The sequence below is a fragment of the Ambystoma mexicanum genome, chromosome 4q, assembly GCF_040938575.1.
Source record: "Ambystoma mexicanum isolate Mex_15411 chromosome 4q, UKY_AmexF1_1, whole genome shotgun sequence".
NCBI lineage: Eukaryota > Metazoa > Chordata > Amphibia > Caudata > Ambystomatidae > Ambystoma > Ambystoma mexicanum.
In genome coordinates this window covers 899,019,784-899,038,423 of record NC_090928.1, presented here as the reverse complement: position 1 = coordinate 899,038,423, position 18,640 = coordinate 899,019,784, and the positions used below count along the sequence as shown (strand labels likewise).

At 44.0% G+C, this 18,640-nt stretch overlaps 1 protein-coding gene across 1 annotated transcript in view; it reads left to right on the top strand.

The window, feature by feature from the left end:
- The first annotated feature begins 1,103 nt into the window (after positions 1-1,103).
- PLEKHH2 (pleckstrin homology, MyTH4 and FERM domain containing H2) overlaps positions 1,104-18,640 on the top strand; it is a 1,974,292-nt gene continuing 1,956,755 nt past the window's right edge. Inside the window, exon 1 of the mRNA XM_069608462.1 lies at positions 1,104-1,229. Coding sequence (XP_069464563.1) covers positions 1,107-1,229 — 123 coding nt within the window. The 5' untranslated portion in view covers positions 1,104-1,106. The remainder of the gene's footprint in view (positions 1,230-18,640) is intronic.

The following is an 18,640-nucleotide window of genomic DNA, read 5'->3' as shown; positions in this document are numbered from 1 at the left end:
GGCTTCTGGAGGCAAAGACCCTCTCAGGACCGGCTACTGCTCGCTGCTCGACAGTGGTCCTAGAGTCTTCTTCCCCCTCCAGTCTCGGCTTCTGCTGCAATGTGGAGAGTTTACAACTCTTCCACCTACGACTACTGCTCTGCTCCTTCTGCACACTACTGGCATGCACCTGAGGGGTCCTTTAAGCCTCCCTGTCACCCTCAGGTGTGGGTCATTCCTATTTACAAGTTGCACTTGCAGTTTTGTTCCTCTTCAACTCTCTTCTTTGTCCCAGTACTTCATGGAATATGCATACATTTGTTTTCATAGCCTGATTTTTTTTATCTCGAGCTCATTTTTGTTCCCCAATAATATTCTCTACAGGAATATCATAAGGATCAATCACAAGACTGGATTTTATACAGGAATAGAGATGTTTAGAGTTTAGGTTGTTATTATTCACAGACTCTTTTTCACTGTACCGTTGGGAGTAAGGGGAGCATCTAGCTCTGTAGGTCAACATGGTTTTAGCTGGGTTTTCATTTCTCCCAATGCCTATGATTTTATGATTGATTTCACCCATTTTAAGATGTTTAACTTGAGGAGCAAAAAGATTGTTCTGACAACAAGCCATTACATACTTCGGCATTGAGGAGATGTCTTCCCTAGAGGTAGTCAAATACCGCGTCTCACCCAACGGAGTCCTCTTATTCCACTGGGCCCTTTCTCTTCCCAGATGTTCCTCCTGCAGAACACCCCTCCCCCAAAGTCAGTATGGCCACCTGGGAGGAGACTTTAGGTAGGGTCTTTGTGAAGGCCTCGCAGGATACATCACAATGGTTACAAAATCAGGCATGTCTGTTTAATGAATTGATTTCCATTTACTTCATAGCTGATAGTGTTGAATATCTACATAAAGTACTATTGACTGCCGTGTTTAACTCCTCCTCTGGCCTCTACGACTCACTGTGACGCCATGAATTATGGTATTAGGTGCTACATAAATGCAAGGTAACATAACCTGACCTGTTTATTAATGCATATTGATTTTTTTTTAAATTTACACAGATGTCATAAACGTCGTAATTGAAGTTGTAGCACACGTGCATTTCTTTTTCAGAATAAACATGGCGGGGATTTCAGAGTCCGATGCAGATGTGGACTGGAAGGAACGATGCATAAGCCTCGAGTCCCAACTAATGAAGTTCCGAGTGCAGGCCAGCAAGATCCGAGAGCTCCTAGCAGAGAAGGTAGGCAATGTTGTCATTGGAACACAGAGATTACCTCAATTCAAGGAACGATTTAGTCATGTTCTAGAAAAGAATACAGTTACGGCCCTCTTGACGTTCATTAAGAGCAAAACTTTAGGGATCGTTTCCAGTAAATGCGGCATACCAAAATATGATCCCTCTTCCAAGCACACTGTTACAATTTCTTTTACTGAAGTAAGATCTTGCAATCCAATGATAGTACATCACCGGATTGGTAACGGAATTGTGGTTTACTGTCCCATTGGGGATAATGCCTACACTGCATACCCTGCATGGCATTGCTTCTGGGAAATGTTGACTAAGCTATTTCAGGTATGACGCATTTCTCCTTGAAGGCACAAGTGAAACCTACAATTTATCCCTGAGATATATCTTGCCTATTTAGTGGCTGATTCAACGTTTCTTTTTATTAGGTGTAAGTGCCTATGCTGCCTTAATTGAAGCCCTATTCACACTAGTACTGATTAACAAACGTTAGAACCCTATGTGAGAAACCAAAGGTTGTCTCACCTACTAGTCCCCAGGGATCTCTTGCTTAGTGGCCAGGGCACGGCCATCACCTTTGGATTCAGACCCTGGGGGTGGACCATCGCGGCTGGATCACCCGGTTGAGGGGATCTTCAGGGTGTGTTGGTGTGTGGGTGAGACCGCCAATGGCGAGATGCTGTATTCCCCCCTTTTTTGAACACCTAACCTGAGCTAATGGACTTTGCAAACGTGCATCTGTTACTGGATGGGATTACACCAAAATAAATCTTAGTCCAAATAACCAGACAAACTCAAGAAATGGCAAGTTGCTGTTTTATTAGCAATTATCTAAAACAGGGAGTTGACAACGAACATCAACAGACGTACTCTCATTCTCAGCGATTTCCACATGAAATACAATTATATACTTTGTGCGTCAAACTGATGTCATGCTACATGACAATAGTAAAAAAACCTATCGAGGGTTGGGATTGGTTAAGGACCACATCTATATAGGAGCTAGATTTGTTATTGGCTATCAGATATCAGATGTACAATTTATGACTACCTCTTCATACGTGATATTTAAGAAAAATCAGTTACACAGTGTTTCACTGTTTTCACAAGCTATAAGGTCCTTCGTTATATGGACTAATACAATTGGTTTGGCATGCTTGTGCAATGCCTGGAGCATTCAGTTCAATTAGCAGCACATAAGCCAAGACCCAGGTGCAAGTATATAAGTAGATAGGACATGAAGCTGCCATACCACCCAATTAGCCCAACATCTTTCATCACTAATGTCTTCTGCCATGAAATTCTCTTGCAGAGTATTCTTGTCCTAGGAATGTAACGGGAGTGAGGGCACTCGCTATCGTATCTGGAACTCAAGTTCAAGCCCTATTTTCAGCCTCGAATCACGTGACAAGAGACCCCAATTCTGTTCATGCTGCAGGATTTAAAATGTTTTAATGAATTAAAACTTGGCATCTGTGTTCTTTCTTGCACCTTAATGTAAGAGGATTCATCCTCCGCACACCTGTTCCTCTTCAGCGTAGATGGCTGAACTCGACTTCTCAATTGTTGACTTCAGGCCAGACAGCATCCCAACGCAGCTTCACCAACCTGCTATTCTACTGCGACACATACTTTCATTTTCTCTTCATGATTCTTTGGCTTACTTATTTCATGATACCAATGTCCAGTTTGTGTACAATGGCGCTCCCCCTGCATTTTATTCACTACTTGTAGCTAGCCTATACGATGACTTGATCTATCTTACGTGTCAGCTTATGTACATTCATTATACCTCTGATTTCTGCAGCACTTTCTACTGTGTAATCTTCTTCTTTTACACTTTTAAGGCTCACTTGATTCTTTACGTCGTCATTTCTCCTCTAGGATTTATAGATTGTCTCCATTCAGTATTTCAGGACTTTGTGCACACTTTCTTCTGATGTCATCAGTCCATTTTTTTTTAACTCTTTCTAATATTCCTTCAGGGATCTCCTCCTGCAGACTGTCATCAACTCAAGGGTACATTCAATATGGTTGTCTTAATGGATACCGACTTCCAAATACTTGCTGTGGTATTCGTACAATAACTGGTGTCAGCCAGGGCACAGCCTCATGTCTCCAATACAGAGTAGGTAGGGGGTTAGGATCTCCTGCAGATATGTACATCTGCTCCTTTACATTTCCCCCTCTGGTCGAGTTCTCAACCAGCTCCTCAAGTTTTCTTGCTTCTTTGAATCGTCTCTTAAAGAAGGGTTTCTTTGGTATCCATATCTTCGTCACCCCCCCTCAGGGTGCCCGAATTTTTGATGTGTTCGTGCACACTCCAGGTCATGTAATTGCATTCTCCCCTTGGGGTACAGAAGGCCCAACATCCCAGATAATTTGTATGATCTCTTGGGTACAGCAATTTCGTTCCTTCAGGTGCCACAATACTTGCTTTTATGTGGTTTCTAATGGTACTTTCGTCTGCGCGTTGTCTTCTGTTTCATCCTTCACATTGATCGTGATCTTCATTCCTACTACTTTCTTTGCTGTTTTCTGGCATTGTCCAATTATTATTCTTAGAACACAGAATCCGAACATTATCATCACCAATATTGCCCCAAGGAACTTGAACACATTTGCCATCCAGTCGGGAATCCATGCAAACAGAAATGAGAACCAATCATCGTCTCCAATAGCCTCTGTCTCCTCCTCCATTCTTGCGTGCAGTTCTGTCAACATAGTTACAGCATCCGTCAGAGTCCCGTTCTCACTGTCATGGGGTGGGCTGAAAGTATAGCAGGAAGGCCTGACCCTGGCCGTAACACCACCTTCCATTGCTGTAATCATGTCGAGGACATGCCTGTTCTGGAAGGTCATTAACCTTATGGCCCTCAACTCTTCCTTTATGCCGTTAAATCCTTTTATAGTGGCATTGATTGTCTGTAACAGCTCCCATCTGGCGATCTGCAACCATTTGGCATTCACTACTGTTTGGAGTGCAGACATAAATATAGATGTCATTATCATAGCAGTATTACTGAACAACTTGTGCTCATCCAGAATCTCATGATAAGCTTCTATTGACTTAGCTGAGAAATAATTCTTCCTCTTCATCCACTGCGAGTGCAAGCGACCTTCTTTTTCTGAGGTGCTCATCCACATTTGGAAATCCCTTGATATTCAGATCGCCCTGGGGATTTCAGCAAGGTTGGAACATGGATGAGTACAATGGAACACACTCCTTTCCAGTTCCTGTTCAACTTGATATATGCTCTGGATCCACAGGCCCAATATCGATCCATTAGGACAGCAGTCCCTCTCCTCATTTCTGGGATACCAAATATGTTCTTTCACCCTTTATTCTCTCCAACTCAGACTTTACCTTTGCTTCAAAAGCACATTGGTGCATTAGTCGATGGGACTACAGCCACTGGTCCTGATTCATCATCCACCCATGTCAGCAGTTTAGAGTTCTTGGGCCATGACTTTAGGCACTCATCGTTCACTTTCTGCACCTTGTGCACTGTTTCTTTCCTTAGTAGATGAGCTGCATAGGACAGCATCCCATCTTCCCATCCTTTGGTCGTAACCACTCATCCATAGATTAACAGTTGTGAGCGCTTCCAGCATCCAGGCATTCCAGTCTTTTCAGTTTTGTCACAGAAATTCATCCTCTTCATTTCTTCAATTATTACTTTATCTTGTCGCACAGAAGGTTACACTATAGGCTAGTATTTTAAGGAGTGTCCAATGAATTCCAGCCCAAAAGAAATGTTTTTTAAATCACACACTGCTTTATCGTCCTTCTTCTTGGTCATTGATTGAGCTTGCACATGCAGCAATTCTTCTTCTTGTCATGCTTCCCAGTCCGTGGTTACTAGAGGGAGGGTCTCGCCTTTGTAGATTTGAACATTGCCCAAACTGAACCACGCTCTTCTTCCAGACACCTCAACTGCAGTAGGGGAATCTTCCTCTACTTGATATGGTCCATTGAACCTTGGTTCATGCCATCTGCATGTAAAGTTTTTGATAAGCACTTGATCTCTAACATACAACTTTGGTGGTGGCATTAATTCACTTGGATCAGTTACTGGGCCGTCCTCTTCAATGTTCCTCGACCCCTCTCTCCGATGCTTGACTTGATCTGAAATGAAAGACACACTGGTAGTCCTACATGGCAAATAATCATGCATCTCGTCACCTAGAGTCTGCGCTACACTCTGGGAATCACTTCTAACTCTGGATGGCGGTATGTGGGCGTCCTCTTACTAATTCATGGGGCGTGAGCTGATCGTCTGAATCTGGCTGATTTCGAGGGGCACACAAGGCTGGGGGTAGGCAATAGCGCCATCCCTTTTTCAAAGTTAATCTGATCTTTGCTATTCTTTACTTGAGGAACCTGTTGAGCCTCTCACATATCCTGTTTGCTTGTGGGTAATAAGCAGAAAAAAACATATGCTTTATGTTCAATAAGAGTTTTATTTGTTCAAATAGCTCATTGACAAAGTGTGGCCCATTTTCTGACCTTAATTCTTCGCACACACCCCATCTCGGAAATACCTTGCGCACTAAGAACTTTGCTGTGCAGGTGGCATCAGGATGTGTACAAGGACCGGCTTCGATCCATCGAGAAAAGGGACACACCACCACCAATAGATACCTTTATCCATTACATGTCTGCAGCTTATCAATGTAGTCAATATGCAAATGCTGAAACTGGCCATTTGGACAGGGTATGATATGATATGGCATTTGTAACGCGCCTATACACAAGCGTTTCAAGGCGCGATGAGGCAGGGAGGGGGGAACAAGGGGAGACAGACAACAATCCTACTAGGCCAGGTGTCATTCAGATCGCGCAAGTGCATGGGTAGGGGGGACGGGAAAAGTGCACGGGGGAAAGGGAGAGGGGAAAGTGCAGTACAGGGTTAGTAATGAACAAGATAAATAATAAGGGCCAGCTGGTGGCAAGTGCAAGATAAGTGCAGACAAGTGCTGGGAAGGGGGGGCTGTAGGGATATAGAGACAGTCCCGCAGTGCAGGGGTTGCCAGGAAGGCAGTGCAGGGGAGAGTGGCTGGGCCAAGGACCCAGATTGGTGAGTGGCCCAGTTGCTGATTCAGTACAGTTTCAGTGATTTAGCAGGGGAGAGGGAGAGAGAAAGCAGAAGCAAAGAGGAAGGTTTTGAGGTGCTTCTGGAACCGGAGATAGTTCTCCTCAAGTTTCAGGGAGGCAGGAAGGCTGTTCCAGAGGGAGGCCCCTGCTGCGGAGAGAGATCTCCCCCCCCCAACTTGTTGCTTGGAGAAGCGGCTGACCCTGAGGGAGTTGGAGGCGGAAGAGCGAAGTGCTCGAGAAGGAAGATATTTAGGAAGGGAGAACTGCTTGTTCTTGGGGTATGCCCAGCTGTAAACTTCTGACACACAATGCAATTCACAATGAACTGTGCAATGTGTTCCAATAGATTGGGAACAAACCAGTCCTCTGCAATAGTGGCTGCAAGACTTTCTCGGGTTATATGCACAGGGTAATACAGCTGCTCAAGTGCGACTTTCAGTAATATCACTGGCCTTCCAGTGCTTTCCTGTCTCCATATTGCTTCAGTGGCTGATAAAGAACACCCCCTTCTTGTGGGGCTCTACCCTGTATCTCAATTAGTTGCTTAATTGACAGCATAATAAACCCCTCTCGTACCAGCATACTTCTATTTGATACTTTTTTAACATTTTCAGTTTTGAAACTCTAAATTTCTGAGGAATACGCAACCATTTTAGCATCTAAATCTGAAGCTTTGTTTCCACAAGAAATAAAGTCTGTTTGTTTATTGTGCGCTGTGCATTTTACGACCGCTATGGCCAGTGGGGGTTCTAGTGCCTTAATGAGTCTGTCCAATAAAGACGCATGTTGCCCTGGAGTGCTGGCTGCGTGAAGATAACCCCTCCTTTTCCAACCTGACAGCCCTGCATGTACGGTTGACGTCACATAGGCGGAGTCACTGTACACCGTCACTTCCTCATCTTTGTGTTTCTTGAGCGTAACAAAAAGCACTACCAATTCTGCTGCCTGTGCTGAAAAATGGGATGGTAGTCTTGCACTTGGCACTACCTCAAATTCACCATTTAATCTGTATCTTACAACTGCAGATCTTGTATGCATCTACCCGCTAGTCTGATCAGTTTTGATGCCCCATGAATAAAAAAAAAATCCCATCCTGCTAAAGCATTTTCTTTCACACGGGGTATATCATCATAATATTCAACATTGTTAGTGCAATCATGTACATGATCACCTTCTTCTATAGGTTCAGCTAGAAACGTGGCTGGGTTCACTATTTTACGTCTCACAATTTTAATCGCTGGATTAGAAATCATTACTTCATATGCAGAAGCTCTTTGTGTCGGCAATGTACTTTTGGGTTTCTCTAAAATGGCAAATAAGACATGCTCCACATATAGTGTCATTGCACAGCCCATAGTAATACTTGTGGACTTATCCATTGCAAATGCAGCAGCAGCCAAAGATTGTTTGCATGGAAAAATCCTCTCATAACTGGATCTAAAATCCCACTGTAACACGCCAAAGGTTTATACCCTAGCGTTGTTCTTTGTGTGTGTACTGCTGTCATACTGATCTGTTGGTGTGTGAAAACAAATAAAACTCTTCAGTATAATTGGGAGTTCCCAAAACTGGAGCTGTACAAATTGCTATTTTTAATTCCTCAAATCCTTCCTCCATTTCTTCAGTTCATTTTATCTTTCCTTACCAACTTGTGCTTTAAGTGCCTGCAAAAGTAGTGTTGTCTATGTGCTGTAGTCGAACACCTAGGCCCTGCAATAATTGCATAAGCCCAGAAATTGCTGCATTTGGCTTTGGTGTTTTCATGATAACCACAGCTCTCTCATGTGTCACTTTCTTTCCTTCTTGTGAAAATAACTGGCCTATTTCAACACCTCTTCTTGGCAATAATGTAATTACTCCTTATCTACTTTGTATCCCTTGTCTGCCAATACCGTCATTAACTGAACAGGGTCCTGTCTAAGTTTATCCTCTGTTTCACTACATATCAGTATGTCATTTACGCACTGAATTACTGTACTTTTGAGTTCAATATTAACTAAATCCATCTGGAGGACCCTATTAAAAATCAATGGGGACCCCTGAGGCAAACAAGTATGTTTTAGATGTTTTTGGCTGAACGTAAAGAAAGTAAGGTCTTGTGAGTCTTTGTGTAACAGAATCGAGAAAAACGCATTTTTCAAATCGATCACTGTGAAATACTTAGCTTCAGCTGGTATGCTACACAATATTGTCACAGGCTTCGTAACTAATGGAAATTCTGCTTCTACAATCTGATTAAGCCGGCGCAAGTCTTGGATAAATCTCCATGATCCCCCTTTTGATTTTTTTAATGGGATACACCGCAGTATTGCATGAGGACTCTGATGGGGCTAGGATTCTCTGTTTCATCAACGCTGAGATAGTCTCAAATATGCCTTCATCAGCAGTCTCAAATATGCCTTCATCAGCTTCTCGAGAAATGGGGTACTGTTTTGCTTGGGGTAAATTTGCTCCTGGCTTGAGTTTTATTTTAACCTCCCCTATTGCCTTCAATAGGCCAAGGTCATATGGGCCCGTATTCCAAAGGCCACTTGGCACTTTTTCTATGTCTTCCTGAAAGAATGCTGGACTTTGCTGCATCAGTGCCATTCTCTGTGGGACTTCCCTTTTCTCAATCTTTATCCAATATGTAATGCTCATAAAAAGCACTATCTCATCATCTTTAAATTCATCTCGGAACATATCTTTATCTGTTATATCAGTAAATCTGTATCCCTCCTCAAGAGCTATCGCTGTTCTCCTTGCTTTGCCTTTGTCATCTACTCCTTCAATCGCTATTTCCCCTTGTACTATAACTGCTTCCAATTCTACAGGAATAATCTGCCCTTCTTCCTCATCCATAGGTACATGCGGTCTAAATATAAATTCAAGAGGTATACTCACAGTTTTCCCTACAAATCCGGGTAGCCATGTTAATAAAATGCTCACCCCATACATGAAGACTTCCGGGTCAACTGTCCTGTAAATGCCAGTATAAACTCTCGTACATTTAAATAGTGTATTCCTAGAGTGGAGCACACTATTCCTTGATCATTGAATGAAATCGTCATGTTAACTTTCGTCATCAAATGTTGTCCAGAATGTTAACTGGCGTTTGTCGCGAATATAACAAGGGGACAGACATGTCGCATTCCCCCTTAGAAACAGGTAATTTATCAGTAAAAGGAACTAAATTCGTAGCTCCAGAGAACCCTTGAGCATTCATGGCAATACCTGACATTGGGTATTTTCCCTCCCTTATACTGTCTACAAGAAAAGAAAAAGATTTGCCTCCACCTCCTCTTACTCTGAATCCTCCCCCTCTTCCTCGTGGCCAAAACCCATACCCACTTTGATCGACTGGGTGTATATTATTCACCTGTGATGCACATGTTATTTCTTGCGTTCCTTCTCCTTCTCCACTCGTCAATACTGCCCCTTTTATAGCAAATTCTGACCATTTCGTCTGAACTAACTTGGCTTCCTCAACCTTCCTTTTCTCATCTTTCATTCTATTCTTCTCTTGTAACAATCTGCAATAATGCACGATAGTCACATCTCAGCCCACAGCTTTGCTTCCATTCCTACTTTTTTTCATTTGTCTCTGTACTGTGTCTGGCAATCCCTGACACAAAATATGATATCCATCATCTAAAAATAATATCCATCTAAAAATAATAATGAAAAACTCACCACCCCAATTCGCTGTGCTTAAAAAAAGAAAGGAAGGAGTGAGGCTGGATTGGGCTTTGGAAATTTGGTCAAAACATTGCAACAACCTACTGCAAGGAGTAGATGTGTCAGAGGATATGTTGAAATCCAACCCACAAGCAGTAAAAAAAAAAAAAAATATCTGGCTTGGGGGATTGGATCTCAACTGAAACAGACAAAGCACAGTTCGGCTTATTTTCCTATTTAAAAGGTGAAACCAAAGCGTTGAATATTGTGCCTAAATATCTGACGCAATTCCCTAGCCCTGCTCACTGAAACCTTTTTACGAGGTTCAGGGTGAACTTGTTTCATACAAGAGAGGTTCTCGACTCTCGTAACCAGGTGGAGTGTCTCAAGGTAGCATGCAGATTATGTAACGGGTCAAAGGAAACGTTGAAACATCTGACTCTCCTTTGCCCGTTCTTGAAAGATTGGAGAACAATCTAATTGGGTAGGTTTGTGGGTGCTTTCCCAACTAGGAACGTTGATGAATGGTGGTGGACTGTATGATGCAGAGAAGATTTTAGATTGGTATTTGCACTAACAACATTTTTGGAGAAGATATTTAATCTACGGTGATGGGTTCAAGGCAACATAGACTCCCAAGAGGAGTTACTTTTTAATTGATAGATATCAAATATGATGCCATTTTCTTTCTTCATGTACCTTAATGTTTTCACTTTTATGAAATGTTTGCTTTTTTTGCTGTTCCTATATTTTGAAAATGCTTTTTTTTTCCTTAATGTTTTATTTTTGTAAATATTTTGCTTTCATGCTGTACTGATATTTTGAAATTGTACTGTAATTTATTTCACTTTGTGGCAAAGGTTTGAAACAAAACAAATGTTGTTAATTAAAAAAAATATATATGACAAAGTAAATTAGTTTGATAGGTATTTAACCATTTTAATTTTTTTTTTAAAGTTTGTAGAGTTGCTTTTAAGGATTCCACGTTTAATGATGATGATTGATGTTTATTTTGTATAAAGTGCTGTGATGGTTTTTTATATCCAAATACAACTTTTGATTTTGTCTTGCTCCCAAGTCTCTTCCTATTCTCCCTCCGTTCTCATCCTTCTTGACCTTTCCTCTGCCTTTGATACGGTCAACTATGCCACCCTTATAAACAGACTGTGATAACCTTGGCATCAAGGACCTGGCACTGGTTGACCTCCTTCTCTGACCGACCATCCCAGGTTCAATGGGGCCCTTTTCTCTCCTCCATCACACATTCCACCTGCAGCATCCCGATTGGCTCTATTCTCTCGCTGTGGCTCTTCAACATCTACCTTGCCCCTCTAGCTCATTTGATCTCCGCCTTCTCTCCTCACTTCCAGTGTTATGCGGATGACACATAGCTCTCCTTTAAGATTCCCTCCTCTACCGCCTCCTTCCTCTCTTGTTCCTGACTGTCTGACTGCTCTTCAGACATGTTGTGCTACTAACAATCTGTCTTGATGCCAGTACGACTGAGAGACTTCCTCCTATTCTCTGGCCGCCCTCCATTGCCACCCCACCCTCGTGTGAGGCAAAAAACGTTGGTGTCATCTTCGACTCCTCTCTCCTTCTCTCCTCACACCACAGACCTTGCCAAGAAGGCCCACTTCCAGCTACACCGCCATAGAGGCATTCTCCCTTCCCTCACCTGCCCCCGGAAACTCAATGTCTCCAGAGCTCTGGTTCTCTAGGCTGGACTACTGCAAAAGCCTCTTCCTCAATCTGCCTGAATACACCCCCCCCCTTCAATTAATCCAGACTAGGACTGCAAGATTTATCCTTGGCCTCAAGCCCAGGTACTGCATCTCTCCAGCACTAAAATCTCTCCACTGGCTTCCGGTTCCTGCGAGGATCAAGTTCCAGACCCATCGCATCATCCACAAGGCTTTCTGGGGCCTGGGACCCCGCTACATCCAACTCTCTCTCCCTAGATAACTCCCTGTTAGAGCCTTTCGGTCTTCTAGCTCCAACTCTCTGCAGATCAGATGCTTTTCCAAGCAGCAAGTGGGGTGTAGATCTCTCTTCCGCAGGTGCCTCCCTCTGGAATGGCCTCTCTGCCCCTCTGACTTGAGCCAGATGTCCTTAATTTCCGGAAGTGTCTCAAGACCCTCCTTTTCTCTTCCTCATTCCCTTTCCCCCTCCCCTACTAATGCCCCCCTCTGCCTCATTTTGTCTGGCTGCCTGGTTCCTTCTGATTCATACAGGGCACCAGGCCCTCATCGACCAGTCTACTCCTACACTTGGTCCCCCCCCCCAACCTTCCCTTTCCCTGCCGGGCTCCCTCCCCTGCACTAGCATGGCTGGGCCTGCACCCATTGAGCCCACCCACCACTGTTCCTCGCACTTAGCACGTTCTTTCCCCTGCACTCTCTGCAGTCCCCTGGCACTTGTCCACATGGCCTACCATTGGCATTCGCCTAACCCATGGGCCCAACCCCCGCTATGACACAAGGTCTAGTAGGACCATTTTGTTTTCTTCAACCCTGTCCTCACCCCCGCCCCCCACCCCTGCGCCCCTTATCTTGTTATGCCTTGAAACACCATTTGCTGTATAGGCGCACTATAAATAACCAATAAATAAATGTAGTGTTAATTACCGGGGGTTAAAGGTACACAGCCAACAAGGGCCTTAAACCGATGTGGAGGATCTAAACCCTTTCTCGGGCCTCCTACCTCCTTTAGTGGGAGGTTTTTGGTTGTGTATTCCTTAAACCCCTTCATTTAGCGTTGTACTACCACATTTGCCACTTTTTTGTAAAAAGATCCATTTGAAAAAGGGTCTGAATCCTGACTGTGTTCTATGCTCTGCTGATCAGCACTGTTGACCATCTTCCTTCTCGGCTTGTCTTCCCACTCGCCTACTGCTCTCTGCTTCCTCCATACCTTTGCCCTGCTGGGCACTGCTCTCCACAGTCTTCTATTTGCTCTCAGCCCTGCTCCACTGCAGCCTCTTGTCTCAACAAGTCTCTGTAAGTCAGTCCATTGTGGCGCTTATTCTGGCTCATTCACCGTGCTCTGCCTGCGTTGCACCCTTGAAGACCCTCTCCACTTTAATCAACAGACAGGGGGCCATAATGTCTGTTATGTGCTCTGCCCCAACTTTCTAGTGTGTATCCTTTCCATTGTGCGGATGGGCCTTTAGTCACCTTAACCCGAAGCAGACCCAACACTTAAGAAGTGAGTGCACGTAAAGCAAGTTTATTCTATATGATATTATCGTTTATTTATATAGCGCCTATACACAATGTGTTTCAAAGCACTTCAAGGCAAGGGAGGGAACAAGGGGAAAATACAATGACATTCTTACAGGCCATGAGCAGTAAGGATGTGACATTATCGTACTCGGCCTGACGACATTTCAGATAGTGCTGGGAGTGGGCGGATGAGGAAAAAAACAAGTAAGCGGATAGGGGGAGGAGACAGACGAGGTTGCTATCATACTAGTTCCAGGGACAATTCTGATAGAGTAAGCGCATAGAAGAAAGTAAGGGGGAGAGGGGAGGAGAGGAGGAGAGAGCAGAGTAATCAGTCAAAAAGAGTGGAGAAGCAAGAGGGGAGAGTGAATACAATTGCAGAAGTCAGTAGTAACACCCAATGTTGCAAGCCAGGATACAAGATGACGATGGGAACAGCTTGAATTCGGGGCCACCATGAGTACAAGATGCAAAGGAAGTCCACCATGAGAGTTGAGAAAGGGTGACGCGCCGTGAATCAATGAAGTCCATAAAAGTAAAATCGAGCATTGGCCACAAGACGGTGATGGTGAAACCAGAATGTATCAGGACAGACTAATGCAGAAGTAGGCTGGAGGGGGGCAGGGTAGAAGAATTAAGCAAAACAGGCAACACCTGTGTGCGAGAAGTGGGCGGGGGGGCACATGGGAACCTCACAGGTGGACAAAAGGTGGTGGGGATGGCCTGTGGGGACAGTGGCATTGTACAATCGTCAGGGGAGGCGGTAGATGATGCTGTAGAGTCAAACTAACCTGAGTCTCAGAGAACACATAAATTGACAGTTAAACCACTCCAATATATTTTATTACAATCCACCCCCCACATGTGATTGGACAAAACCTATACAAAAGAAATCCGATCTTTCTCCAATCCTCCCATTCTCATTGGTCTCAATTATCTTAACTGCCATCTTCAGATCATATTCATATGATATCCCTTTTTGGGATTTGTCCGTGGTAAGTTACAAGTCACAGCTGGCCTGAGCCCTTTAACACTGAACGTAATTTGCACATGGTTTGAACTGACGATAACCATCTCATCCACCACGGCTTTACTGGAGTCCCAGAACATTCTAATCCAAATAATTACCATTTCAGCACACACTGCACATCCTGAGAAAACAAGCTTGGGTAATCATTACTTCTCCTCTGTCCTCCAATCATGCAAAAGGAGTAGTTCCCAAACGCTCAGAATTCATCCTGCAAACTCCTGGCTGCAGTGTTTTAATAAATGTGTAAAGCACAGTACATGTAGACTTATACATTCCGCATCTATGTATCTCTGCATGCATGTTTAATAACGGTCTCTTCTTCACAATGGGTTCTTCGTGACGGGTACCCATCCTCAAATGCGTATTATGAAGCTACTTGTCACTACGTTTCTAGGCACTTCGTAGCACACCATATCTGGATCGTGTTTGTTTTATTTGGCGGTTTTGGCATTTTATCTTGCTACGTAAGTGAATCTATGTATCCACTTGAACATAAATTAACACTAAATTAACTTATCCCATTCACATTGAATGAACCGCTCAACATCATCAACTGCAAAACCATGGTAATACACCTAACAGCAAGCCCAAAAACCAACATCACATTCATCCTGGTGTACAGACCACCGACATATGACGCAACCTTCGTCCACAGCTTCATAGAAGCCATCACCAACATAGCCATCAATCACGAACACCTAATCCTCCTGGGGGACTTCAACATCTGGCCTGAAGACAGTCACGCCAACTCCCAAAACTCACTGATTGAACAACTCACTACCATGAAACTACAACAACTAGTCAAAAGGGCAACACACTCTGCAGGACACACCCTCGATGCAGTCTTCGCCAAGGAAAAACTCATCACCACGGCACCACCAATACTGTGGAGCGGCCATCTCATCATCCCATTCGTGATCACTATGCCTGCTCAACTCTGCATACAACCTCCTAAACTCTCAACCACCACAAAAAGAAACTGGAAACATGTCAAAGAAAGCAACCTATTCGAACAACTGGAGTTAACCAAGCCCTCAACCCTAGCTGACCTAGACGGGGAAGCAGAGCTACTACACAAAAGGATTGCAGACACAATTGACAAGATCGCCCCAGAAAAACCATTCACCCCATCAAAAAAAGAGCAATGGCAAAATGGTTCACACCACTATTAAGCACCATGAAAAAGGAAAACAAAAAGATGGAACTGCAATGGAGGAAAGAATACAACCCAGACAAAACAAACACTATTCCAGAGACAAATCCGCGCATACAAGAAGGAAATTCAAAAGGCGAAGAGAAGGCATTATAACAGAAACACCAATGCCACCAACACACAAAAAGAAATGTTTAACATCATTAAAAGAGATGAGAAACCCACCAGGCTGCGATAACGCACCAACTCCCTCAGAGAAACTATGCAACGACCTTGCAGACCACTTCAAGAAAGAAATCAATGACATCAGACAAACCATACAAAACAGACCGACCAACCACAACATACAACCAAACGAGCAGAACACAGAACCACAGCACAAACTCAAAATCTATCCTGAAATATCAGCAGAGGCATTTGCAATGCTGGTAAAACACAACAAGAAAGCTGGATCGGCCATTGATCCCTGTCCCCCAGACATCTACAAATCAATCCTTGCACAAGGAACACTAGCAGAATATTACAGAAACCTTCCAAATCTATCACTAACAGGAACTGTACCTAGGACCTTCAAATCAGCATATATCAAACCACATCTGAAAAACAAAAGTGGCGACGTAGAAGACCTCTCCAACTACAGGCCGATCTCAAACATTCCCTACCCGGCAAAACTCCTGGAAACCTACATATATAAACTAACCCAAGGACACTTAGAAGAACACCACTTGCTAGACCAAGCTCAAGTCGGTTTCAGACCCGCAAGAGGAATGGAAACAGCACTACTATCCATCTAGGACGACCTAAAAACTAAAGCAGACTCAAACATAACCTCAGCCCTAATTCTGCTCGACCTCTTAGCAGCCTTCGACACAGTTAGCCATGACACCCTAACCAAAAGACTAGAAGACATAGGCATATCAGACAGAGCACTACTCTGGACTAAATCATTCCTAGCAGACAGAACAGAAACCGTATGGCTCAAACCCTTTGAATCTACCCCACGAGTTAACGACTATGGAGTACCACAAGGATCCTCACTATCACCACTGTACTTCAAAATCTACCAGACTCCAGTTATCAGAATCTTCAAAAAATACATTACATGCTACAACTACGCAGATGATGCTCAAATCATCTACAAAATCAAAGACAACCAAGACGATCATTCAACCCTAATCGACTGTCTAAAAGAAGTCTTCGACTGGATGAATGCCGACAACCTGAAAATCAACCCGGGAAAGACAGAAATCATGATCATATCCAAACACCAAGAGATTGAAACCGCCAGCCCGTGGCCAACGGAGATGGGAACTGCACCATCACCATCTAAGGTAGTAAAAAATCTGTGAGTCCTGATGGACAACACCCTAACCTTAGAACCACAAATAAATGCAACAGTCAAATGTTTTTTCCTTCTCCACACGGCAAGAAGAATCCTACCTTTCCTCTCCTTCACACACAAAACACTCACTGTCGTCGCCCTCATCATGTCAAAAATCGACTATGCAAACAGCCTCTACCTCGGAATACTAGAATACCTCCTGAAGAAACTAAAAGGGATCCAAAATACAGCAGCCAGACTACTCCTCAGACTATCCAGAAGAGACCACATCACTCCTGCCCTAAAAACACTACACTGGCTCCCAGTAAAACATTGCATCACCTTCAAAACAATGTGCATAACGCACAGGGCAATCAGTGTACAAGGAGCGACAAGGAGCAGAATTCTTACAAAAGAAAATAACAATCTACAAGCCAACCAGACTCCTAAGGTCAAGCAACGAAAGCCGCCCAGAACTAAAACCATACCTTAAGAAAAAACTTGGAGGCACCTCGTTCTACTACTTAGCCGCAAAAACCTGGAACAACATCCCAAAAGAAATAAGAAACACCAAAGATCACCTAAAATTCAGGAAATTACTAAAAACCTGGCTCTTCAACACCACAGACTCAAACTGAAAACCGAAACAGAAAGGAACAAGAGACTAAACTGGAGAGGACACTGACAGCCCCAGAACCGACGGGGAAGCCCCCACGGCACCTGGACAGGTGACGCCAGGTAGAGTGGAACACAGGCAACACCAATGGAGACAGAGTCAACAACCCCTGCTAATCCCACCCAACCTCTACACTCGCCTCTTTGTTGCTATCAGGTACCACAGTGTTGTGGAATTGTCGGAATATCAGCATTCACCACACTAGCTGAGTTGTGGACATGCGCAGGTCCACTGGCCGTGTGAGTGGGAAGGGAGGACAGATGGGGTTGTGAGGGAGGCTGGTGGAGGATGGGACCAGATGTGAAAGGGACCTTGAATGCTGAATGGGCCCAGATCAGGATAGAGGCACAGGGGTGCCCCCACACACCATCTGGGGAGACTACACAAGCACAGCGCCTCAATTGAGGATAGAGAGGCCAACTAGCCAATTCCACTAACAATTTCCCCTTCTGCATACACCTCTCAAACTCCAAACCAAACACAACCACAGACCTACAGCACAACAAACTGCACAAACTTCATTACATTGCAACAACAAAACAAAAAACACACATAAACTCGCACAACAGTACACGACGACTACCGGCCGCAAACACCCCAGGCCCAGCCAACGGACCCACCGGGCTGAGGCTGCCAACAACATATCACTGCTCTCTTGCACTTTCCCAGCTTCCTCCCACTAACTCACCCTCCCTTCCTCTTTCCGAGCTGCCAGAGTGCCAGGGGACCACTCCAGTGGTGATAGTGCGTGGTACAAATGTCCTTTAACATTAACATATAATAATGCCACTGTTTTTTCCCAAGTCTCGCACGTCTCAAGCTGCCATCTCTCTTGAATATCCTGAATAGGAGCAATGGGGTCTTCATCTTCTTTAATTTTTGGTGTCATAATTGCACCCATATCTCATGTATCGGGATACTGTACCCTTCAAGCCCTCCAAACATCTGCCCTACAATTATTAAATGGCACTCCATCATGCGCCGTGTTTTGTGCTGTCACACTACAATATCCCGCTTGTTTCCAAATGTCGTCAGCTCTCTCTCTCCAAGGATAGCTGCCAATAGACCTTTTATGTCCCCTATGGCCAACATATTTCCCCCTGTCATTTTCTCTAATTTGTATATCCATTTTCCAGCCCCTGAAGTCAAACTAGGTAACTTGCATTTTAAGTTATCCTTATCCATCTGAGGCCATGGAATATATTGCAGTCTTGCCCCCCCTTTCCTCTAACAAGGGGAATTTTGT